At 45.6% G+C, this 26442-nt stretch overlaps 1 protein-coding gene across 13 annotated transcripts in view; it reads left to right on the forward strand.

Moving 5' to 3' along the window:
- Nucleotides 1-26442, forward strand: part of PCNT (pericentrin) — a 92423-nt gene that overhangs the window by 44668 nt on the left and 21313 nt on the right. For 7 of the 13 annotated variants that reach the window (XM_059686738.1, XM_059686730.1, XM_059686739.1 and 4 more), the window contains 15 exons: nt 927-1089; nt 2685-2897; nt 6402-6434; nt 8707-8936; nt 9511-9627; nt 9740-9760; nt 10484-10690; nt 13222-13392; nt 13675-13827; nt 14989-15081; nt 18315-19220; nt 20063-20254; nt 22055-22780; nt 24116-24218; nt 25522-25676. In XM_059686738.1, coding sequence (XP_059542721.1) covers nt 927-1089; nt 2685-2897; nt 6402-6434; nt 8707-8936; nt 9511-9627; nt 9740-9760; nt 10484-10690; nt 13222-13392; nt 13675-13827; nt 14989-15081; nt 18315-19220; nt 20063-20254; nt 22055-22780; nt 24116-24218; nt 25522-25676 — 3483 coding nt within the window. The remainder of the gene's footprint in view (nt 1-926; nt 1090-2684; nt 2898-6401; nt 6435-8706; nt 8937-9510; nt 9628-9739; nt 9761-10483; nt 10691-13221; nt 13393-13674; nt 13828-14988; nt 15082-18314; nt 19221-20062; nt 20255-22054; nt 22781-24115; nt 24219-25521; nt 25677-26442) is intronic. The other 6 variants (XM_059686735.1, XM_059686740.1, XM_059686743.1 and 3 more) reach the window with 4 other exon arrangements.

Here is a 26442-nt window from a genome sequence, read left to right on the forward strand (position 1 = left end):
TTTACTTAGCAGCTGAGTTGCATCAAGTACATGGGCGGCCCAAGCTAGGTGCTGAGGAATCAATCAGTCAGGACAGCTGGGAGTAGTTGTTCTGAATTCAGAAATTAATCAGGGCCACTCAGCCTGTAGATGGCCTGGGAGCCTCAGAATGGACATGCTGCCAGGGAAACAGGGGAGGCAAGGAAGATTGGGGTCCAGGGCTGAGCCGGGAAGTGGGGGCATCCAAGGAAGCCAGGGAGGGGCCTTGTGGTGACTAGTCAGGGAGGTAGAGACTATCAGGCTTCCTGCCCAGGTGGTGACTGGCCCCATAAGCCTGCTTTTCCCACACCTGTGACCTTTCCCATCTCCTTTTCCAACTATGGAGCTGGTGGCTCATTCCTTCTCAGGTGCCAGGTTCTTGGTAGTCGCCTTCCTGTCACGCGTCCTTAACAGTGTTGCCTTGCATGTATCCATGGTTCTTTTTTTTTTTTTTTTAATGTATTTTTACTGATTTCAGAGAGGAAGGGAGAGGGAAAGAGAGATTGAAACATCAATGATGAGAGAGAATCATTGATTGGCTGCCTCCTGCACACCCCCTACTGGGGATTGAGCCCGCAACCTGGGCATGTGCCTTTGACTGGAATTGAACCTTGGGACCCTTTGGTCCTCAGGTCGATGCTCTATCCACTGAGCCAAACTGGCTAGGACTCCATGGTTCTTAAGTGTATGTTTGTGTGGTGCTGTGTGTGCAGAACTGTTCATTGTTGAAAATTGTTTAATGAGCAACTTTATTTAGTAATTAATTAATCATAACAGCAAGCATGGAAACTTGTTTCTTATGGAATATTGATGATTTCACCAGAATTCTAAGCAAGTAGAATTGTAATTGGGATTAATGTAAGCTTCTATTGTTTTTGATATGTAGTTCCAATTTTTCAAATTTTCAGCTGGAGGAAGCACGTCAAATTCATGCTCGTTTTGAAAAAGAATTTAGCAGTAAAAATGAGGAGACAGCCCAGGTTGTTAGAAAACACCAAGAGTTACTGGAACGCCTGGAGGAGGAGAACTCAGCCAAGACTCGGCTGACACTGGAGCTGCACAAGGCAGAAGGTGAGAAGCCAGTGGGCTGGCAAGGATGGGCTGGAACCTAGGCATCGAGTTGCTAAGGGCAAGTATTAGCACAGAATATTTTAAAGCAAATGTAAAAGTAAAATAAAGCAGTCAGTTTTGAGATATTACTGACTTTTCTCAGTGGAATGAATCGTCTTTGAAGAACTACATGCAGTAGCTTTGGGGATCACGGTTGCAGCAGACAGGCTCATGGGGTGATCCTGTCCCTTGGCCCTTACCTCCTGTTGATCTTTAGGGTGACACCGTCAGAGCGTGTGGCGAGATGGGAACTTTCGTCTTCCCATCACAGGCTATGGCAGGGGTGGGCAAACTTTTTGACTCGAGGTCCACAGTGGGTTCTTAAACTGGACCGGAGGGCTGGAACAAAAGCATGGATGGAGTGTTTGTGTGAACTAATATAAATTCAAAGTAAACATCAACACTAATAAAAGAGAAAAATGTTAATTGGCGTACGACGATACCCTTTTCATTGGCTAATCAGGGCTATATGCAAATTAACTGCCAACTAAGATTGGCAGTTAACTGTCAACAAGATGGCGGTTAATTTGCATATGTAGGCACAATGCAGGGAGGCGAAAGGGAAAGCAGGAAGAAGCCCCCTGCCACTGACAGTGATCAGAAACCCAGGGGGGAGCTAAGAGCTGGGGGGCAGGGCAAAGGCGGCCCTGGGGCCGCCTTTGCCCTGCCCCCCAGCCATGATCGGAGAATCAGGCGCCTTTGCCGCCCTGGCCAGTGATAGCAGGAAGTAGGGGTGGAGCCAGCGATGGGAGCTGGGCACGGTCGAAGCTGGCAGTCCCAGGAGCTAGGGGCTCCTTGCCTGGGCCTAAAGCGAAGCCCACGATCGTGGGGCCGCTGCAGCTGTGGGTCTCCGCTGCCCGGGCCGGACGCCTCAGCCAGAGGCATCCTGCAGGGGCAGGGGCGGAGCCCGCGCGATCGCGGCGCCCCCCGCTGCCACTGCAGGTCCCCGCTGCCCGGGCCCGACGCCTAGGCCAGAGGCGTCAGGCCTGGGCAAGGGGCCGATCCTGCGATTGGAGGGTGATGGGGGTCAACGCCTGAGGGCTCCCAGTATGTGAGAGGGGGCAGGCTGGGCTGAGGGACACTCCCCGCCCCCCCACACACACCCAGTGCACGAATTTCGTGCACCGGGCCCCTAGTCATTACATAAAAGGTTACGGTCTTTTTTTTTTTTTTAGTTTTATTCATTTCAAACGGGCCGGATCCGGCCCGTGGGCCATAGTTTGCCCACGGCTGGGCTATGGGCAGTGAGTGCCTCAAGTCACCCTTGTGACTGCTTCCAACCCGAGACCCTGGTGTCTGGTGCTCACAGTGGCCATGTGTTCTGGGTACTTGGCACCAGGGTGTGCGTGTGTGTAGGTGGGTGCTCACAGGTGTGTTGCCTTGTCTGGCAGTTCCCACCCTGCCTGGGGCTGGGGTCAGCCCCGTGCCATCCATCTAAGACCTGAACACAGGTATGACCACATAGCTCGTGCTGGTGCGTGGCAGCCCTTATCTTCGTGGCTGCTCTATTTGCTGCTCCAGGGGCCTCAGCAGCCGTGTCTCTCCTGTCTCCCCAGGCATCATTGAGGGATTCAAAGTGGAGAAGGCCAGCTTGCAGGAGGCACTAGTCCAGAAGGAGACGTCTGAGCAGGGCCTCGTGGCTGAGCTGGAGAGCCTGAATCAGCAGCTTCAGCGGGTGACTCGGCAGCAGGCAGAGCTGAAGGAGGAGAACGCTGTCCTGTGTCACCAAAAGGAAGTGGCGGCCACAGAAGCAGAAGAGAGAGAGGCTGGTAAGGAAGGCTGTCTCCAGGGCTGATGGGCAGAGCACGGGCAGCAGCATAGCCGGCTTTTCTGGAAGCGAAGTTTGCCATTTCTAGAGGGTGGAGAGGAAAGACGGCAGCACCTTTCAGAGGGAACCTTGGAGTGTGTGGCTTTGAGAGGGGTGTGAGGGTAGATTAGCGTCCACCTATCATCCTGATTCTCATGTCTCCGTGAGGCCAGAGTAACCTCTGGCAGTTAGGTCACGGAAAATGTTGCCAACTTGTTTGAGATAAACAGCCAAGACCATGAAAAAATGAAGGTGATGTAAAAATTGTATTTAAAATAAAAAAGTTCCTAATGTTAACCTTAACTACGAAAACAACTTTAATGAAGGGTATTTCAGACTTCAATATATTTAAAAACAGTCAAAACGTAAAAAGCGTAAACTGTGGAGTTTGCAGGTATCCATGTCCTCAGTAGCAGATTTGTAACAATCCTGTGTGAGTTCAGCTTTCCCAGAGCTGTTCCCCGTGCTGACTTCAGGACCTGTCTGTCCCTGTGTCTGCTGCTCCCCAATGAGGTTGTGTGGCTCCCTGCCTCCCGGTGTCCACAAGGTCTCTACCTTCACCTGGTTGCAGCTTCATGCCTGTGCTCTGAGCCTCAGTCATGCGTAGGCCACTGTCACCTGTACAGAAACTTTTCTTCCCCCAAATTGTTTTTTTTTAAACTTTTCTCAATAAATAACCAGCTTTTGGTTTTGCTCACCATTTCCATTTTCCTTGTCTTCTCTATAACTGACTGCGTCCTCATCTCTGCTGTTTGTTGCCTTCTTAGTTCTGGGAGCCCTGTGGATGGGTCCTCAGTTCAGGCTGACCTGTGGCTCTAGGGCAGGGGTGTGGAACGTCCCACCTGCGGGCCATATAAGACCCAAGAATTCATTTGGTCTAGCCCTGCCAAGGCATTAGGGGTGAGTTAATTAAGTCTTTGGCCAAATATAGCAGGCTAATTTTTAAGTTAATTTTGTATTGCCCTTGAGTGATGTTATAAATATCCAAATGGTCTTCAGCAGAAAAAAGTTTCCCCTCCCCTGCTCTAGGAAGGCATTCAGGTCCCACAGACCTGCCATTTCTTTAAGCAAATAGTGATTTTTAGGCTGTTCTTGGTTCCCATTCGTGAGCAAAACTTTAAACTGTATTTGTAATCATTTCCAGACCTCATCTTCTTGCTCAGCTTTCTTTTGTGTGTGCGTGCATGCTTTTTGTCCCTTTTTCATTTTTAGATGAAAGTTTTGGTATTAAATAATTAGTCTAGCTTTCTCTTTTTCCCCTTGTATGTCAGTTTTTACTCCTTTATATTCACTTTTTTCTTATACTTGTCCCATATTAATGACTTTTTAAAAAGTTCAGCTGTGGGCATCTCTTTTACTCTGTTTAGCCAGGTTTTATTCCTGTGCCCATGCTGTTTGGGTCTGTTGCTTTCTTTTCTGTTTTCCACACTTCCTTTGGGTGCTGTCACCGCCCTCGCTCCCTCGCTCCCTCCTACCTCCCACCCCCACCCCATACACACACAGACAGACCTTCCTTCTACTGACGAATGCTATGTGTCCAGGGTTCCTTCTGCCTCAGGTTCCCTCGTTCCCCAACATTGAAGCCTGTCTTGTCTCAACTGTTTCCGCTCCGGCCCCAGCCATGCCACGCCACTGTCAGGCAAGGCTTTTGCCCGCATTTGTGTGTATGTTTGTGCACACGAGAGCACATGAGCTCTCTGTGTTCTGTGTCTTGTGCAAATTGCCATCTAACAGCAGTAAGTTGTGGGTTATTTTCTCCTCAACTCAGTGGTTTCAAAGAAGGAAAACTCTAAGACCTTGAGTACCTGAGTTTTACCTTATTTTATCGTCATCCTTAAATGAAGTTGTAGCTGGAAATATATAATTCTAGATTTGATTTATTTTCATTTAAAATGTGCGGCTATCACCCAACCTTTCTTTACATCTAGTATTTTTACTGAGATGTTTTTACCATGTTTATTTGCAGGTGGTTTTCAGAAATACCTCTTTGCTTTGATGTTCTTACATGTCACTAGGACGGGTTTTTCACATCTTTCCTGTTCTGTCTCTCATTTTTTCTTAAATCTGGGGATTTGTCACTCATTGTTTCTTCAGACTTTTTTTTCTTCGGTTCTCATTCTCTTCGGTCCCTCTGGAGCTCCTCAGAGGCCGTACTTTGCAGTGGGACAGACCTTCCTTGTGCAGGGACCCATTATGTCTCAGCCTACAAGTCCGTGTGATGGCCCATCCTCCTCCCAGGGGTGACTGGCCCCACACCCTGTCCATCCAGACCCATGGTTACCCCGTGAGCACTGGTACTTCCAGCCTGTTCTCCTCCTCCTGCAGGTTCAGACCTAAGAGTTAGGACCTTGTGGGATACACAGATGCGGGACCATCTGAGGGGCCACACAGCCCTAGGCCGTGGGACAGGGGTCTTGGCTGGCCAAACCCAAGTGGCTCTGGCTCAGCTGGGCCTGGACCCGGCTGCCCCTGGTTCAGCCCTTCTGTGGCATCATCTCTGCCCACACCTGGCTTGGCTCCTCCCTGGCTCTTCCCAAGGCTGTGCCCCATCTTGCGGAGAGGACTGTCCCACCTGTGTGCCCTCAGTGCCTTCACAGAAGAGGGAGCTGGGCCAGGGAGGGAAAGATCATGGAACTCTCTCCTGGGCCCAGACCAGTCTCTCTCTTGCTTTGTTTTGTTACCAGGAAATTCTTATACTTTATTTGGGATCGTCTGGGTTTGCTTTCATTTTCACATTGTTAATCCTGCCTTAATTTCTCACTTGATCTCTGTCCCTTCCCCTCACTCTGCCACACAGTTGTGCGATCCCAGCTAGGGACTTGGCATATCAGACCTGAAAGTGCTGGCCATGCTGTGTGAGCTGTTTGACGTGCTTGTCAGCTGTTCAGAGTTTTGGGAGGTCCCGGCATCTCATGGGGAAATTCAGCTCTATCTCTTCTGTTTGCCTCCTTTAAAAGCCTTTGGGAGCCACAACCTGCTCTGACACCTGGGCAAACAGTCCTGTCTCAGTCCATTCGGCTGCTGTGACAAAACAGAGACGGGTTGCTCATAAACAACAGATATTTATTGTCATGGTCCTGGAGGCTAGAATTCCAAGGTCAGGGTATTGCCACGATTTCCTTCTGGTAAGGGGCCTTCTGGTCACAGGCAGTGTCTTCCCCCTGTGTCCTCACATGCCAAAGGGCCAGGGCGCTTTCAGGGTCTCGTTTAGAAAGGCTCTACCTCCCAAGGGCCCTGCCTCCTGATGCCGTCACATTGGGGGTCAGTGTTCACCATATGGTTTTTGGAGACAGACATTTAGGTCCCTAAGGAGTGGTGGTTTGGAAGTGCACGAGGTTTAGAGGTTGTCCAGGGCCAAAGACATTTCTCGCTGTTGTCACTGTCCTCTTTCTTGTTTCCAATGGTCACATTCTAGGTCGCACATTCTCCTGTTTCATCTCTGAAAGTGCTATGTGTTCATTTGTAGGCGTTCCTGTTACTATAGCGCACAAGGACTCAGGTTTGTGAAAACAAACAAGTGATTTATGTGCCATATGCTGTGTTTGCACCAGACTGCAAATATTTTACTGAAGAGCAAAAGATATTCCAGAGCTTTTGTGGCAAACTATTAAATAAAATAACTTTTTGCCTTCAATATCATATGTATAAATGGGCATGCCTTCCTCCGGTGATGCCTACGGCAGTAACTGAGCTACAGTGTGTGCTGTTGTGCAGGGCTAGGGGCCATGGGGTCCTAGGTTGGGGGAGGGGTGGGCCTGGTGGAGCTCCTTTGCTCTCTGCCTTGGCAGCCACGCAGATACCTTCCCCTCAGTCCCACTTGCATGTAGGCCGTGTGTGCTGGCAGTCAGTGTCTCTTCTGCAGCACAGAGCCCTGAAGGTGGTGGTGTCTGGGTGAATGGTCAGGCACCACTGACTGTCACAGCAGTGACATGTGAGCTTTGTTTTGTGTCTCTAAGGGCTGTGAATGACATTGACCTAACTGCATGTTTAAGGCTAATTTACTGTAATTGCAAACTTACTAGCATGAGCATCTACTTAAGAATGTTAGTGGTGATGGTAGTTTGTCATAAATAATCGACAGATTTTTATAAACCAGAATAATTAGACTTTGAAAGCTGGTGAAATGTAAATACTTAATATTTCAGTTTTGGGGTAGTCTAAACACTCAGGGTTCCACAGAGGCAAGCCTCCTTTTATTTTTATTTTTATTTTTTTAAAAAATATATTTTATTGATTTTTTTACAGAGAAGAAAGGAGAGGGATAGAAAGTTAGATACATTAATGAGAGAGAAACATCGATCAGCTGCCTCCTGCACGCCCCCTACTGGGGATGTGCCTGCAACCAAGGTACATGCCCTTGACTGGAATCGAACCTGGGACCCTTGAGTCCACAGGCTGACGCTCCATCCATTGAGCCAAACTGGTCAGGGCGGCAAGCCTCCTTTTAGATGCTGCTTGATTTATAGCTTCCACTTGAATTGCAGCCTTAGCCGTCGCACCCAGAATTTATTTATTTTATTTTTATTCTTTTTTAAGCTTCACCCGAGGATATTTTTTTCCATTGTTTGTTTGTTTAAGAGAGAGTGGAAGGGAGGGAGAGGGAAAGAGAGAGAAACATCGACATGAGAGAGACACATCAATTGGGTGCCTCCTGTTGACACCCTGACTGGGGTCAGGGACCAAACCTGCAACCAAGGTATGTGCCCTTGGCTGGGAATTGAACCCATGACCCTTTGGTCCGTAGGCTGACCACTAAACCAAACCAGCCAGGGCTGCACCCAGTATTTAATTTGGCTTTTGATTCACTGAGGACGTCACCCTTTTCCTTCAAGATCCTACCCCAGCCCTGGGCACATAGTGAGTGTTTTACTGCTAGTGGCTTATCAGGGCTTGTGTCCCCTCAGACAGAACTTTTTTTTTTTTTTAAGCATTGGGTTTAAAAAAGAAAAAAAGAGAAAAGAGAAAAGCATTGGATTTTTTTGTTTAAATATATTTAAAAGAGAGGGAGGGGTATGGAGAGAGAGATAGAAATATCAATGATGAGAGAGAATCATTGATTGGCTGCCTCCTGCATGTCTCCTACTGGGGATCGAGCCCACAACCCAGGCATGTTTCCTGACCAGGAATTGAACCATGACCACCTGATTCATAGGTCGACACTCAATCACTGAGCACACTGGCCGGGCCTCAGGCAGGACTCCTAAGTTACATTTTATTTTTCCCTATTTGGGGATTATATGTGAAGGTGTAATTCCTAGAAAGTTACCTGATACTGTCATTTGGGAACACGAGGATGGATTCTTCTCAGGCTTTCTTGAAAATTTTTTACTTTAGGCAATTTTCATGTAAAGGTTGCAATATTAAAATTTTATGTATTTATTTATTTTTGCAAATGTGCTTGAATTTATTTTCAGTGGGTATTTGGCTACATTGCGGCTATGTTAGGACATGAGCTCGGTGTCTGACAGAACACAGGCCCATGTTGGTTTGCGGGATATACGTTCCCTCATCTTGAGGTGGCTGTGCGGCAGGAGGAGAGGGAACGAAGGTTAGATCCGTGCCGCATCTGTGGGGAGTCTGGAAGCCTTGGAGACCTTGTGCTCCAGACCCTGGCTAGGACTGGGTCTCGAGCTGCCAGGGAGGCTGGCCATGGTGTCATGTGGGGCTTGTGCTGTGCAGCGTCACTGTGAGTGAGCACATGTTGGTGTTCCTGGTGCAGCACAGGGCCATGCCCCGTGCGTAGGCTCCCCTTCTGTTCTCTGCCACTGTAGCTCTTCGGAGGGAAGTGGAAGCTGCCACCACAGAGCGGTTGGAGACCAGGCAGCAATGTGAGAAAGACCGGGCGACTCTGCTTGCCCAGGTGAAGCTCCTGGAGGCCGAGCTGGAAGAGCAGCTCTCACGCCATCAAGCATGCGCCTCACAGGCCGAGGAGCTCAGCGCCCTGCGGCAGCAGATGGTGTCCCTGGACAAGCACTTGCGCAGCCAGCGGCAGTTCATGGATGTAAGAGCTCTGTAAATTCTGTTTGCCTCCCTGAAAGTCATCTTTCCAGCCTGGGCCCTTCCCAGGTCATTAAGCTTCTATGGCCCGATGAGAAGATTAATGTATAATAGACCTTCACATGTCCTTGTCTCTTGGTAGGTAGTTCAGACGTTGTCAACATTTGTGATATGGGATTCTGAGGGAACACCCCCTGGTCTTGTGGCCACACTCCTTTCAGTGGCTTGGGCAGGAGTCTCCTGCAGTGAGTTATAGGCCCTGTGTGCCTGGCGCCAGTTTGGACCTGCGCTATTTGCCCTTTCTGACTTTTCTTCCTTTCAATATTTCAGAAGCCTTCCCCTCATGCCCTGGAAGGCCCTCCTCCTCATTTAGCTCTCCTTCCCACAGTGTCCATTCGAGGGGCCTATTATACTGGGCAGTGGCCATGTGTATGAAATGGAAGCTCAGGCTGTAGCATCGGACCTGGAGCCTTCTCTGTCCATCTCATACCTTTCAGTGGTTCCCTTCAGAGGGAAGTGGGTGCAATTGGGAAGTGACATCACAGTAAGCAACCACCACAATCTGCCTCTCATGACAGGAGCAGGCCGTGGAGAGGGAGCATGAGCGGGAGGAGTTCCAGCAGGAGATCCAGCGGCTGGAGGAGCTGCTTCACCGGGCAGCCCAGCCGCAGGCCCGGGGCCCCCGCGACAGGGATGTAAGTCAGCCTGCCATGGGTTACAGGCGTGTGTGGGGGAGCGATTCGTTACAGTGTTTTTAAACTTTATCTTTAAAAATATTTTTGCCTTCCATGTACACGGCAATGACAGCAGGCACAGCTGGATGAGGAGGTATGTGTCCTCTGTCGGTGCCCTGTCTACCTGCATGGCTGGTGCATGTGACATATGGGCGGTGGCGCACCTGCTTCTATGTCTTGCTGCTTTTTCCTCGCATCCTTCTGCTTAGTCTGGAACTGTCTGCTTCCTCTTGTCCGGGGTGGCTGTAGTCAACTTGTTTATTCTTTTTTAAAATTAAACTTATTTTGAGAAAACTGTGGTTTCAATCGCAGTTGTGTGAGAAATAAGACACACAGATCCTGTGTGCTCTTCTTCCAGTTTTCCCAGTGGTGACATCTTGCAGAAGCCAGCCCAAGGTCACAGTCAGGACGTTGATGTGCAGACGGAGCCCCAGGGGGCTCTCAAGCAGATCCCTGTAATGGTTTCTTATTTCCGCATGGTTATACAATGGACTGCAGTGGGCAGCCTTTGGGGGTTGCTTTTCACTCAGCCTGGAGATTCATCCAGGTTGTTGCTGTATCTCTGCTTCATTCTTGTTTTTTATTGCTGAGTAGCAGTCTATTCCTCACTATCAAAACTCATTTTAATAACAAATTTTATGTTTTTATTTTTATGTGTTTTATTGAGAGAATGCCCAATTCTCTCTGCAGCCTAGGTCTACAAAGCCACGTAAAAGATCAGTTTTCCCTGAATTGCCTTGGGTACTTTTTTATTTGGGAGATGGTTGTTTTTTTTTTTTTAACTATTGTGTTTTTCAAGCATTCTTTTTTGTTTTAGGTTGAATTGTTACAGGAAAAATTGAGAGAAAAATCAGATGAACTTAATGAATTGGTGATGAAGAAAGAATTAGCAGATAGACAAGTATTGATCCAGGAAGAGGAAATAAAACATCTGGAGGAGACAAATGCTGATACCAAGAGGAAAGTGATCCAGCTCCAGGAAGAACTGGAGAAGCAAAGAAAAGCTATGAAAGAACTACAACAGGTAACCACCCTATGTTGTGTGGAATTCTGTCCGCGTCCCTGTTGTTGGTTCATCACTCTGAGAACGCTGAGGTGCTTGGGGCAGGCGGGCGAGGTGGGCCCTCCTTTTCACGAGGAAGACTGTGTTAGGGAGGACCTCACACCAACTGCTGGCAGAGTTCCCTCTGACCTCTTTGCTTTTATTTGCTCTGAAGGAAAAATGCTTCGTAGGTCTCCTGCACGATTAGTCCTCTGCTGCATCACTTCATGGGTGACACTTCTGGTCACCAAGTGTGTAGGGGTTTCCCCCACACCAAACAAGTGTTCAGTTCTCAGCAGGTTCCAATGGAGTGTCTTAGAACTTAGTTCTGACACCATCCTCCTGAGTTAACGTCAGACCCCACAAGTTAAGGGCTCAACCTGTCACCCCTTATCACATCAGATGCCCATCCCAGGTCCAGGTTGTATAGATCAGAGGTCCCCACAACCCCTCCTTTGGTTTTACTAATTTGCTAGTGTCACTCACAGAACTCAGAGAAACATGTTACTTAGTAGGTCACCTGTTTGTTACACAGGATATAACTCAGGGACAGGTGATGGAAGAGACCCACTGGGTGAGGTGTGGGGGAAGGTACACGGGGCTTCTGTGCCTGTCCAGATGCCCCCTGTCTCCTTTTCTTCATATGTTCACCAACCTGGAAGCTCTCTGAACTCCCGTCCTTTGGGTTTTTATTGGAGGCCCCATCACCTAGGTGTGATTGATTAAATCATTTGTTGTTGGTGATTGGTTTGACCTCCAGCCCTTCTACCTTCCCTGGAGGTCGGGGTGGACTAAAAGTCCAACCTTCTAATCACATTGTTGGTTCCCTGGCGACCATCCTTAGGTGACCTTGAGGCTTTCTAAAAGCCACCTCAGTAACATAAACTCAGGAGTGGCTGGAAGGGGCTTGTTATGGATATGAAACACCTTTGTCACTCTTATCCCTCAGGAATAATTCCAAGAGTTGTAGGAGTTCTGTGCCAGGAATCAGATGAATACCAATATATATTTTTATTATAAATCACAATATCATATTTACTATAATAGCATTTTATAACAATTTTTATAGTACGCCTTAGTAATTTCATAAAGTAAATATTAAAGATTTTAGGTTTAAGAAAGTTTTTCTACCCTTGATGGCCAAGGGCATATATGTTGGTACAAGAAGAGGTTCAAGAGTCCCGTTAACTCCCCAGTTCATACACTATAGGTGCCCCATCCCCTGGAAAAAAAAAAAAAAAAGAAAGAAAGTTTTTCATTAAATACTTAGTGCTAATTACAATTATTTTCATTTTTGAATTTAGTAACTATGTCAGTTCCCCCAGTGAAGATGCCTCCAGTGAGTTTTCATGGTGTTGTTTGGATGCTTTTGTTTGTAGCTAAACACTAGGATGAGGCTGGAGGGCTGTGCTGAGGGTAGGAGACCTGTGGCATTTCTGGTCATTCAGCATTTCCTCAAAGGCAACCAGACTTCTGACATTTCATTTATTTAATGAGCTGGAGGTTAAAAGTTACATGAAAAGTGATGCTCCTTGAGAAATTTTATTTTTGAATCATTGGTTTTGTCCTAAGACAAATCCTGCTTCAAGGAGGCTAGTTTTTATCTGGTGTGAGGTTCTTGAAAATGCCCACGAAGATTATCGAAGGAGTCAAGCTTGGCTCTTACCTCAGGACACCAGCCCGGCCAGTTCCACCTCCTTTCACCTCCTTTCATCACTTGGAGGGGAGTGGTACTTGGTGCTGACTTGGGGACAGTTCCTCGAAGCTGCTGTCCTACCCCACTTACCCGCCCCCCCGAAGTAAACATTTACTGAATTATTAGATGCCGGGGTATAGGAAATGCCTTTTTTTCCTACACAAAGTTGGGCCAATGGGCTGTAACGATTTTATCCATATTAAATTTTCTTTGAAAACTTTTTAACAGGCTGTTAATATTCTTTGTATACATATATTGTCACCCATTGCCCTGTTCTTTGGCAAGTTCTTTTCAGTTTTTTTTATATTTGCTAACAGTCTAGAGCAGCCGTGGGCAAACTACGGGCAAACTACGGCCCGCGGGCCGGATATGGCCCGTTCGAAATGAATAAAACTAAAAAAAAAAAAAAGACTGTACCCTTTTATGTAATGATGTTTACTTTGAATTTATATTAGTTCACACAAACACTCCATCCATGCTTTTGTTCCGGCCCTCCGGTCCAGTTTAAGAACCCATTGTGGCCCTTGAGTCAAAAAGTTTGCCCACCCCTGGTCTAGAGACTATTTTGTACCTTGTTGAATAATTACTAAGGATCAGTTCCTCCAGTGTAATCAAGGGCCACCAGTGGCTCTCTGTTTGGGGTTGCATCCTTCACCAAGCAGATCTCTACTCTGGAGCATGGCTGGGTCTGGGGGTCAGGTGTGGTATGTGCAGGTGTGTGCAGGAAGAGCTGGTGATGGTTTACACTTTAATAGACAGCACATTGATGTTGTCTTAAAATACTTGCCTAAAATAAATCTCATTTTTTCTTAAATAGGATAAAGAGGCATTACAGCAGCAGCAGATGAGTCACTTGCTTCTGGTGTCCACATTGCAGTCTAAACTAGATGAGGGCAAATGCTCTGTGCCTCCTGTGGACAGCTGCCCCGAGGGCCCAGAAATCCAGTTAGAGGCCGTGCAGAGGGCACTCTTGCAGCGGGAAAGCGAGGTAAGGGGAGGGAGAGATCGGACGGGTGGTTTCCTCTCTTCAGTGCCTGACATGTGTCCTCTGCACTGCTGTGTAAAGGGCAGGACGTCCAAATGATAACTTCAGTGGGTTTGTAACTGCTGTGTATTCTTTGTTATTTTAGCATTTTTATGTGGGTTATAGGATAGTAGTAATTTTTTTTGGCATGTACTTTCAAATCTTTTAGCATGATTTTAATTATTATTAAATCATTTAGAATATTAGGTAACTTTTAATGTTTACCTTCATTTGTTTCACTGAAAGGTTTTGGACTTAAAAGAACAATTAGAAAAGATTAAAGATGACTTAGTTAATAAAAATGAAGAAGTACTACATCTGAACTTAAAATTAGACCTGCAGAACAGCCATGCTGCCATCAGCGTCAGAGAACTACAAGAAGAGAATGCCAGTTTGAAGGTAATGACCAGACCCACCTTGTCATCTGTGTTTCTCTTGGTTAAGTGCTGCAGCCCAACATGGAAACCATCATTTACATGGGTACTTCAGGCCTTCCCAGAAGGCGTGAGGCTTCCTTCTGAAGAGAGAGGACCCTGCTCTGGCAGGTGATTTCAGAAAGTGCCTGACTTGTGTCTGTACTGAGGTTGGCAGCTTGAGAAAGTATAGTGTGGAGGCAGCTTCTCGGAATCGTGAGTGGAAAGCCAGAGTCACCTTGACTGGGGAAGTTCACCTGCTTTCACCTCCACACCAAACTCTTGCTTTTGGTTTGCAGCACTGATGACAGACATGTCTTGAAGGCTGCTTGTAGGAGAGGCACTTCCCTAACTGCCCAGGAAACAAATCATAACTTGGGAACGGTGGCCCTGCTCTGGCCATTACCAGGGTGCCCGCTCAGGATGGAAAAATGTCTGTTTTTAAATCTTCTCTGTTATCTTAATGTAATTGTGCTTTTCAAGCAAAAAAGAAAAACAGCCCTTATATAGTGGACATGATAATCAAAGATGTAAAGAAAACATAATCTTAAAAGATGGCCTTGAAATACATTAAATTTAAAATAGTGTCCTATGATGCCAACCTGGCAATTGTTTGCTTAATGAACTGATAGCATTGAAAGAAATCCTCAGGTCTGTGTCATTTGTGCCTAATCCTCCCAAAGGCTTGCAACTGCACAATTTAGAATATCTTCAGTGAAAATGAGTTTTAGGCCGGTTCTAGAATCACTGCTTATCTTCTCAGTGGGAACTCATCCTTAATTACTAGATGAGGAGCATATAAGAACGGGCTTTACTTACTCTTTGGTGGTTGCTTTAAACCAAACGTGTTGAACTTGCGGCCGCCAGGCCACATTTAAACGAGTCATACAACCCGCCGCCTGCGAGTTTGACATGCTTGCTTTAAACAGATTTCCTGGAGAAATGTGTAACTAATTTTAGAAAACCAAACTAATATGTCACTTTAAATAGAAATCACTTTAATAGAAAAACATTATCAAATTGAGTGTTAGTATTTGAAACTACAGGCTTATTTATTAGGATAGTTTATCTCTGCAAGGCCTGGGGACTGTTTCCATAGTAAGGCTTTGTTGGTGTCATTATTTTTTTATTATTATCATTTCAATAGACATTTCTGCAAAACAAAGAAAAGGAGATACTGTGTATGAGTGAGCAGCTGGAGGCACAGCTGGCTGGTATGGGAAGTGGCGCGCTCAGCGAGGTAGGTGGTCCTTTTGGCATGAAGGCATCTTGGGCATTATGTTCTTAATAGTTTATAAGTGTGATCTTTGATCAACAGAGACCTCTGGGGTGATACTACATAAAGTGTATTATGGCTTTTCCGATTAATTTTGATAGAGGGTATAAGGACTGAGGCAACTGTTAGAGTAAAAAGAAGTTTTGTCTGCAGTTTTTTGTGTCTCCAAATTTCACTGTGACAGAGGCTATTGAGATATTAATGATCTGTGTTGGTATCTTACTAGTATATATTTGGCAAAATTTAAGAATATTATTTTGTGTTACTTTGAGGAATGCCTTTATTTTTTATTTTTTAATATATTTTTATTGATTTCAGAGAGGAAGGGAGAGGGAGAGAGAGATAGAAACATCAATGATGAGAATCATTGATCAGCTACCTCCTGCATGCCCCCTACTGGGGATCAAGCCCACAACCTGGACATGTACTTTGACTGGGAAACGAACTGTGATTTCCTGGTTCATAGGTCGATGCTCAACCACTGAACCACATTGGCCAGGCTTGAGGAATGCCTTTAAAACCAGCAAGTAATTATTAAAATGTTATTTTTCAAATATATTTGACATACAGTATTATATTAGTTTCAGGTGCACAACATAGTGATTAGGCATTTAAATACCTTTTGAAGTGATCCCCCTGGTAAGTGTACTACCCATGTGGCACCATACAGAGCTATTACAACATTATTGATTATATTTCTTATGCTGTACTTTATATCTCCATGACTATTCTGTAAGCTTGTACTTCTTAATCTCTTCACTTTTTTCACTCAGCCCTCCAGCCCAAACCCCCCTCTCACCTGGTGACCACCAGTTTGTTCTATCTATGAATTTATTTCTGTTTGTTCATTTATTTTGCTTTTTAAATCCCACATATAAGTGAAATCATATGGTATTTGCCTTTTTCTGTCTGACTTACTTTACTCAGCATCATACCCTCTAGGTCCATCCCTATTGTCACAAATGGCAAGATTTCATTCTTTTTATTGCTGAGTAACATACATCTTCTTTATCCAATCATCTATTGATGGACAAATCATACATCCAATAAGGAATTAATATCCAAAATAAATAAGAAACTCATACAGCTTAATACCAAAAAACCCCAAATACTCCAGTTCTTCCATATCTTGATTCCATGTCTTGGTTATTATAAATAATGCTGCAATTAACATAGGGGTGCATATATCTTTTTGAATTACTATTTTTGTGTTTTTGTGTGTGTGTGTGTGTGTGTGTGTGTGTGGTTGTTTTTGTTTGTTTGTTTGTTTTGTTTTGTTTTGTTTTTGGATAAATACCCTGAAGTGGGATTGCTGGATCATATGGCATCTCTAATACTATTCTTTTTTTTTTTTTTGAGGAACCTCCATACTGTTCTCCATAGTGGCTTCACCAATTTACATTTTCACCAACAGTGCATGAGGGTTCCCTTTTCTCCACATCCTCACCAACAGCTGTTATTTGTGGATTTATTGATGATAGCCATTCTGACAGGTTTTAGGTGATGATCTCATTGTGGTTTTAATTTGCATTTCTCTACAATTAGTGACATTGAACATCTTTTCATATGTCTATGGCCATCTGTATGTCTTTTGGGAGAAAGTGTCTATTCAGGTCCACTGTCCATCTTTTCATTGGATTGTTTGTTTTGGTTGCATGAGTTCCTTATTTATTTTGGATTTTTAAAATTATTTTATTTTCTTACATATTTATGCATGTATTTATTTATTTGTTAATTCCCACCTGAGAATATTTTTTTCATTGATTGTTTTTTAGGCCAGTCGTCATGGCTCAGTGGTTGAGCATCAATCTATGAACCAGCAGGTCAGGGTTTGATTCCCAGTCAGGCCATATGCTCTGGTTGTGGGCCCGATCCCCAGTGTGGGGCATGCAGGATGCAACCAATCAATGATTCTCTTTCATCAGTGATGTTTCATCTCTGACCCTCTCCCTTCCTCTCTGAAATCAATAAAAATATATTAAAAAAAAAATCAGAATGACTTCTAAATTCTCCCTTTAGAAAAATCAAATCAGAGTTGTTTAAATATTAATTAAATACACATTTAAAAGGTGGCAAAATATTAGTATGCAGGTGTCATTGACTGAGAAGTGGCCAAGTTAGAGCTTCCTCAAAATTCTGACAAAAGATGGCTGGGCTCTGTGGCAGTGCCCAGCAACCTCAAGTGGAGTGTCTGATGAGCTGCCCAGCAGCAACGGGACTTTCTTTTGAGATAGTTACGTAGTTGGGGTGCAGCGTTTTGGGAATTTTTTATATATTAACAGTTGTTTGGTGTTGTTAGTTCTTACAGCTGTTTTGTATAAGTGTACAATATTGTTAACTATAGGCACAATGTTGTACAGCAGATCTCTAGAACTGATTCACCTTGCATAGCTGAAAGTGTATGCCCATTGATTAGCAGTTTCCCATTTCCCCCTCTCTCCTAGCCCCTGGTAACCACCATACTAGTCTTTGATTCTGTGCGTGTGACTACCCTATATAATAAAGGGTAAATTGACCGAATGGCAGAACGACTGGAACACCTGTGGCCCCTCACCCTGGCTGGCCCCACCTCCGAGCAGCCCCTGCACCCTGATCTGGGGAGGGCCTGGCCGGCAAACTGCCTGCATCCCCTCACCCCAGCCAGCCCACCCCTAATGGCCCCCAACGGGTCAGGCCAGCTGGACCCCACCAGTGCACAAATTCATGCACCAGGCCTCTAGTTTTAAATACCTCATATCAGTGGGATGATGTAGTATTTGTTTTTCTGTGACTGGCTTATTAGTATGTCTTCAGGTTTTATCCATATGGTGATATATTGCAGGATTTCTGTTTTTCAGGATGAATAATATTCTATTGAATGCATATACATTTTCTTTATTCATTCATCAATGGACATTTAGGTTGTGAATCTTGGCTTTTGTGAACAGTAGTGCAATGATTCTGGGGTGCTAATTTCTCTTTGAAATCTTGATTTTAGTTCTTTTGAATAAATACTCAGAAGTGGAATTTCTGGATCATATGTTAGTTCTATTTTTAATTTTTGAGGAACTGCCATACTGTTTTCCATAGTACCATTTTGCATTCCCATCAACAGTGTGTGACGCCTCTACTTCTGACAACAAATTCATAGCTGTAAGTTGAGAGGGGATTCTGAAGGCATTTATGTAGTTTGCCTCTGAAATGTGCTCTTTCTGCAGGTTATGTATAGTAGAAGCTCTGAAGTCGAGGAGCTGAAGTCCATTATTGAGACTTTGCAGGAGAACCAGGAGCGGCTGCAGAAGGATAAAGCAGAGGAAATTGAGCAACTGCACGAGGTCATCGAGAAGCTGCAGCAAGAGCTGTCCCTTGGGGGGCCTGCCAGGCATGAGCTCAGTGACAGTCAAGCTGAGGACCTCCAGAGCGAGCTGGAGCGTGGGCTGTGCCGCCTGCAGGCTGAGGGAGCTGAGGCCCAGGCCACACTGCAGGCCAAGCTCCAGGATGCGCTTGAGGCCAAGGAGGCCCTGAGCCAGCTGCTGGCTGAGCAGGAGCACCAGCATGGCCAGGCCCTGGAGGCTCTGCAGCAGCGCCTGCGGGTTGCAGAGGAGGCTGCCGCGAGGCAGCTGGCCCAGTTGAAGTCCAGTGCTACCCTCCGGGAGGCTGAGGTCCAGGGCTTGGCCTCTCAGATTCAAGAATTTGAGGCTACACTCAAAGCAAAGGAGGCAGAGATTGCCCAGAGGGATTTGGAAATTGAAGCTATAAACAGAAGGCGTGCAGCCCACTCCACAGAACTGGAGGCCATCCTGTTGGCCTTCACCTGCCTCCGCCGCACCCTGGAGCAGCAGCCCCTGGGGGCCACACACGAGCCCCCTGAGCTGAAGCGGCTCCGAGTGCAGTGTGCCCGCCTCAGCCACCAGCTGCAGGCACTGAACCAGCGGTTTCTGAGGTGCCAGAAGGAGCTGGATAAGCAGCAGGCGTGTGGGACCGCCGTGCTTCATCGTGTAAACGGCAGCTTCCAGGGACAGGTGGCCAGGAGTGACGAGACCTTGTGTGATGAAGAGTCGGAACAGAATGTGGGTGGCAGGCAGCTACCTGTGGCCTCCCGGGGTCAAGGCGATGATCCACAGGTGGGCCTGGTTCCCCTGTAGTCCCACCGGTGCAGTCTGTGTGCAGAGAGCTGGGGTGTACTTAGTGCCTGCAGGAGGCCCTGACGCAAGCAGCTGGAGGTGGAGCACTGGGCTGGACCAGAGGGAGTTGGGTGTTCTCTGAGGAAACAATTATTTTTCTTACTCTTCTCTTCTGTTTCTGTTTTAATTGATGACTCTCCTCTCTGTGGTGGGCAGTTTCCAATGGGTGGCTCATGCCTGAGAGGGGAAGTTGAGTCTGCAGCTTGTGCTGGCTGGGGCCCTTGCCATTTAGGATCTATAGAACCTTAAGTTCGGACACATGTATGCAGTGAGTTTAGGCTGGGTCTTGCTATTTTGTACAAGTTTAAACTTTATTATTGCTGTAAGTTATTAAAGCTTTTTAAAACACTTCTTTTTTTGATAGGGAACACTCAGTGATATGGAGCTCAATCATGTATTAGATGTGTAATCAAGTGGTTTATCTTTTATCAGCATTTCCAGTGCAAAATGTTTCAAGCTCATTTTTGGGGGGGGGGGGGCGGGACATGCTTCAGTTTATGTTTGAGTAGAGTTCTGACCCCCCATCAGCTTGGGGTTCTGTGTTGAGTGCACCCCATTCTACCACAGCTGGTACCTGTGCCCTCGGAGCCCTCAGCCTCCAGCACATCTTGTACCATTGTGGTTTATGAGCAGACAGCAGGATGGCAGCATGGTTCTGGTCTCACGCTTTAGAGCTCCCAGAGCTGAGGCCACCCTGCAGCTGGCCTCCCTGCATTTCTGACCTTCCGTGTGTTTAGTATAATCTTTATAGCATTGTCATTGTTTTCTTCCTCTTACTGTAGAGTCCAGTGAAAGATGATCTGCAGCCTGCCAAAGCCCTGGTGACAGTAAACCACACCGGTCTCCACAAACAGGACAGCATGATGTCGATGCTCACGGTCTGCCAGAGGCAGCTGGAGTCTGAGCTGCTCCTTGTGAAAAATGAAATGCACTTGAGTGCTGAGGACTATGGCAAAGCATCAGGGACAGTGAAGGTACTTAGGCCTGTTTCAGGAGAGACAGGCATTCTCTCTGGCATTTTGTTGAGGGGACACACGCACTGCGTAGACGGTAGACAGTGACATGTTTTCTTCTGAATCTATCATATTCTCATAGCTCTTCAGATTTGCTTTGAAATGTCCTACACGTTTCATTTAGGCACTCTAGGAGCTAGTTTTTTGTTTGTTTTTAATATGTTTTTACTGATTTTCAGAGAGAGAGGAAGGGAGAGGAATAGAGAGATAGAAACATCAATGAGAGAGCAACATTAGCAATGGGCTGCCTCCTTCACGCCGCCTACTGGGGATCAAGCCTGCAACAGGGGCATGTGCCCTGACCAGCAATCGAACATTCTGGTTCATAGGTTGAGCACACAGTGTGACCAGTCTGGATTTGTTTTTTTAATTTCCTTTTCAGATTATTCATTGTTTGTGTAGAGAAATGCAACTGAGTTTTATAATTTTAACTGTTTTTTTTTTAATGTGGTATCTTCAGGGTTTTCTACATATGAGACCATATAATCTATGAACATAGATAGTTTTACTTCTTTCTAATTTGGATATCTTTAATTTATTTTTCTTGCCTAATTGTTCTGGCTAGGACTTCCACTACTCTGTTGAAGAGAAGTGGTGAAAGTGGACGTTCTTTCCTTGTTCTTAGTTGAAAAGCTTTCAGTCTATCCCCATTGAATATGATTTTCACTGTCTCTCATGTATGGTTTTTATTATGTTAAGGTTGTTTCTTTCTTTTCCTAGTCATATTGAATGATCTTATCAAGAAAGGGTGTTAAATTATGTCAAATGCTTTTTGTGCATCAATTGTGTGATTTTTTTCATTCATTTTGTTAATGTGTTATAGTACATTGATTTTCCTATGTTGAACTACCCTTGCATTTCCGGTAATGAATACCACTTGCTTGTGTTATATAATCCTTTAAAATTCAGTTGAATTCAATTTTCTAGTATTTTGTTGAGTATTTTTGCATAAATGTTCATAAGGAACATTGGTTTATAGTTTTCATTTCTTGTACTGTTTGGCATTCGTATCAAGGTAATGCCTCATAGAATGAGCTAAGAGGCATTCCCTGTGCTTCTGTCCTATGAAAGAGACTGTAGAGAACTGGTGTAGTTTCTTCCTTAAATGTTTGGTAGAATTACCAGTGAAGCCCTCTGAGCCTGGTGCTCCTTCTTCAGTTTATGGGAAACGTTTGAGAAAGATTAATATCAGTTCTTTAAATGTTTGATAGAATTCACCAGTGAAGCTGTCAGATCACAGCTTTGTTTCATTGGAAGATTTTGAATACTGGTTGTCTCCTTTGTATTGAGATGTTAACATGAGATTTACTGGTAAACTGATTCACTCGTGCATTCTCTCTTTGTCACCTGAGAGATGTGTGACTGATCATATAAGGAGGAGCATGAAAGGTTTGTTGGGTTGAGAAGTGAATTGTGAGATAGGAGATGTTTAAGAACTGAGGTTTGACTATATTACATCAGATAAGATCCTGCCAGTGCAGCTGATGTCCAGGTGGGGAGATAGACTCTTGTACTTTCTGCTGTGCCATCTTTCCAGAATCGTCTCCAACAGTTACCTTTTAGGCACAGAGCTTTAAGCCTTGATTCTGTCTTTTTAAAAATTTGAAATCTTAACAGTCTAGAGGGACCAAAGGGCTCATCATGGAATCTCATGCTTAATTTCTCAGTCTCTGAAATTGGCTCATAAAACTGGCTGACAGACAAATGTTACAGCATATAATGCAGTTATTTTTCTGTATGCATGTTCTATCTCACTTGTAGGATAAAGAAAAACTACGGGAGTGTTTTAAGCTGCAGAAAGTTGATCTCATAACTCAGGTGAAACAACTTCAAGAAAAACTGAACCGTCTGGTATATTCTATGAACTTCCAGAACATTGAGACAGAGGATTTCAACTCTCAACAGCCATTGGCATTTTCTCATGTTTTAGAAAACAGTTTGAATGGTAGTTCCAGTAATGGTGAAGAAACTGAGAAATTGCCTCCTGTTGATGAATTTAATAGCAATAAAATTACACAGGATGTAATTGACATTATTGGAAATCAGGACTCATTGATAAGAAATGAAATGCCAAATGTTCCCATGGAAGACAAGGTAGATTTGCAGGATGGGTCACTTTGTTTACAGGTGAGCTTGCCGAGTAGCTCCCGTGACTTAACCTACACTGAGGAGGCTGAGCCCTTGAAGAATGCACTCAGTGCGATGGACCTGTCCTCCTGGAGCTCCCCCGAGGTTGTCAGGAAGGACTCAATGCTCGAGCCATCACCCAGCCTGCCCCTGACACCCTGCTTGGACGTCCTGAGCCAGCACAGCCTGGATATCTCCCTGAGGGAAAGGACGAATGCCTCAATGCTCCAGGCTGACCAGTCGGGGCTGCTTTGTTCCCTTGGTGGGTCAGCACAAGAAAAGGCCCCTTGTTGGGCAGAGTCTTCGTTGGCCGCAGACAGGGCTCCCTCCGCTGATCCTCATGTGCATCGTATGGTTGTGGTAGGTTGGCTTCCCTGGGTGCTGTGGGTGCTGTCCTGCTTCAGTGTCTGTATGGTGCCCAGGGCCCCAGTGTGTTCCCATGGGACTGTGCCTACATGGCCCGCGGTGTCACAGCGGCAGCCATTGTTGGTTCACCTCCTGCAGGCCTCTGGGCCGGGTGTGGATGAGCTCCTCACAGTCCCCTGGTCAGCTATGTGTAGGGATGGTCAGCTTTCTGCAGGACTAACCCTAATCCACTGTAATGTGAACATTTAGACACTTAGGTGATTTTTGGAAGTATGTGAGATGCATCGTTAGGACTAAGTTTTTTTTTCTTGCAGGGGGACACTAAGTTTCTTAACTAATATTGATTTTGAGAAGTACAGTCATACACTGTAGTAGTTTGCATATGGGTTTTTTATTTAGAATGTTTTTTAGATTTATTTTTGGTTGTATTGCATATTTAACAGGTTCCATGTGTAATGCTAATTAATTTCAGAAACACTTCAGTTTATTATTTTGTTAGATTATATCTTTCCTAACGGTTTTGATATTTTATATTTTTTTAAAATATATTTTATTGATTTTTTTACAGAGAGAAAGGGAGAGGATAGAGAGTTAGAAACATCAATGAGAGAGAAACATCGATCAGCTGCCTCCTGCACGCCCCCTACTGGGGATGTGCCTGCAACCAAGGTACATGCCCTTGACCAGAATCGAACCTGGGACCCTTCAGACTACAGGCCGATGCTCTATCCACTGAGCCAAACCGGTTAGGGCGTGGTATTTTATCTTGAGTTAGATCAAATAAAAAGTAAATTAGGATATATGTTTTATTTGGAGTATCATATTCTACCATTCTACCATTAATCTGAATTTTTTTTTTTTAATATATTTCTTTATGATTTCAGAGAGGAAGGGAGAAGGAGAGAGAGATAGAAATATCAATGATGAGAGAGAATCATTGATCAGAGAATCATTGATCGGCTGCCTCCTGCACACCCCCCACCGGGGATCGAGCTCGCAACCCAGGCATGCGCCCTTGGCCGGAATTGAACCTGGGGTCCATCAGTCCGCAGGCTGATGCTCTATCCACTGAGCCAAACCGGCTAGGGCGTAATCTGAAATATTTGTTAATGACTTGTTTAAACTATTCCTAGAGCACTGTGGGTGAATTTGATTACATTATTAGAAGCATGTGACCTCAAATATATCCATAAGGTTTGAACACTTTTATTTGGATTCTTTGTGGGAAGATGATAAATTCAGGCCTCAGAATGTTTCTGTCAGGCAAGTTCAATTCCATGATGTAATAAGTTATTTTATAATCATTTAAAATTCTACCTATTTGAACAGGAGAAAGATGTTGAGGATTTTATCATAACGTCTCTTGATTCTCAAGAAAAGTCAAGATCATCTCCTCTTGGGTTAGAAGGCAAAAGCAATGGAAGTGAAAACAGTGAGTTCTTCATCTTTTTTAAAAACTATTTATTTTTACAGTTTCAGAGTCCAAAAAGCACTGAGAATTCCTGCATATCCTTCACAGATTCCCCAGTGCTAACGTTTACCTGGTTTGCTGTGTGTACTGCCTATCTTTCTCCTTTATTTCCATTTCTCTCTGTCTTCTGTGTTTGAACATTGCTCAGCCTGTTTGAGAACCTGGACGACTCAGCAGGCTGGCCTGCACGCTCTCAGGAAGCTCAGTTCCAAAGGCCTTGCCAGCACCCCCGAAGTTCTCCTTGCCCCACGCGGGTGCTGTGGGAAGGAGCAGACAGAAGGTCGGAAGCTGCTTTTCCATCAGGTGCCCCTTCCATTTTGCAGAGCTCATGCTTCCAGCCTCCTGAACTGGCTGCTGGTTGCAGGGCTCAGGAATGGGTCTGGGGCCTATGAGCTTCTGAAAGATTCTGAATTCTGATTTGAGGACCCCTTCCCATCAGATCAGGGTGTGAACATCCGGCCCGTGGGCCGTATGAGGCCCGCGAAATCACTTGGTTTGGCCCTGCCAAGGCATTAGGGGCGAGTTAATTAAATGTCTGACCAAATATAGCAGGCTCATTTGTAAGTTGATAATTTTGTATGGCCCATGAATGGTGTTATAAATATCCAAGTGGCCTTTGGCAGAAAAAAGGTTCCCACCCCTGCATTTGACAGAGGTTACGGGAGCCTCTAATTCTAGACCTGGTTCAGGGTTCCCCAGCCCTGATGGCTGATTTTAGGGCTTTTCCTACCCAGATATCTGCTGCTTGTCCACCTGCTCCCAACCTGTCCTTGCTGTTGGCATCTTCTACCTCCTGTCCTCTCTCTTTATCCTCAGTGTCTGGGTTCTCACCTGCCTTTACCCCATCCTTGGGTTTGTGTGTGTCTTTTGGCTGTGGCACTTGCTCTGCAGAGTCCTGTGGGTTCTATCTCTCAGGGATGAGGAGACACACATCAACATCTGTGTGAAAGTGACTGAAATATCTGAAGATTTATGTTCAAATCATGAACATTAATATTTTAAACATGCAAAAGACACTTTTTCTTAATGTATGTAGATCTCATCTGAAGTTTTTATTAAAATATTTTTACCATCTTTGTGGTTCATTGATGTTTTTTTCAGGGAGAAGATTGCAGCTATAGGCATCTGGGTGTTTCCAGGCGCAGCCTCACATGGCACAGGGCAGTGGGGGGTCTGACACCCCTCAGCACTCTGCAGAGCATCCCCAGGAATGCCCCTGAGAGAATTGCAGTTTCAGACACTGATTTGGTGGTGTTTTATTTAGGTAATGGCTTCGGGTGTGGAGAGACACTAAACCAAGGTTCAGGAGGACTTGAAACTCCCACTGTTAGTCCTGCAGTGCCGTCCCCCGCCTCAGGAAGCTTCCAACAGCCACTGGAAGCCATGAAGGAGAAGGAAGTCCACCCGAAACAAGTTAAGGTAATGGGTGGTGGGAGCAGGGCGAGGTGCGCTGATGGGCTCCATCTCTGGCCCACTCTGCGCCATTGGCCTCCGAGTGTTGCATGAGGATCATGCTCTGCTCAGAGAGCTGAGCTTCAGCTCTGTCCTACCTTTGTGCCTCATGTGAGGAGTATACTGATCCTAACACCAGCTTCTCCACGAGGACAGCTCTGGGAAGCCGCCTTCCTCCTCACTCAGCCTCTTTGGGCAGGACATAGATGGCCAGCATGCGTGGCCCAGTTCCCCATTGCTCTATAGCAGTGGTTCTCAACCTTCCTGATGCCGCGACCCTTTAATACAGTTCCTCATGTGGTGGTGACCCCCAATGTCATTGTTACAAATTAAACATAATTAAAGCATAGTGATTAATCACAAAAACAATATGTAATTATATATGTGTTTTCCGATGGTCTTGGGCGACCCCTGTGAAAGGGTCGTTTGACCCCCAAAGGGGTCACGACCCACAGGTTGAGAACCGCTGCTCTATAGTAAACGGCCCTCTCCTGTTCTCACAGACCTGTGGGCAGGGACTCAGGGCCAATCTGTTGGAACTGTTTCTTTGCACCCTGTGTCGGGACACCCCCATGATTTAGCCATTCCATCTGCAGGCACCTTGTCCCCTAAGGTATCACCCATCAGCTGGGACTTGTGTACACACCTCCCATGGGGCTTCTTCATAGTATGGCAGCTGTGGTCCCAGGAGAGCCGGGAAAGTCCCTGGAGTCTTCGGAGTCTTCATGACCTC

Source organism: Myotis daubentonii, chromosome 3 (genome assembly GCF_963259705.1).
Source record: "Myotis daubentonii chromosome 3, mMyoDau2.1, whole genome shotgun sequence".
NCBI lineage: Eukaryota > Metazoa > Chordata > Mammalia > Chiroptera > Vespertilionidae > Myotis > Myotis daubentonii.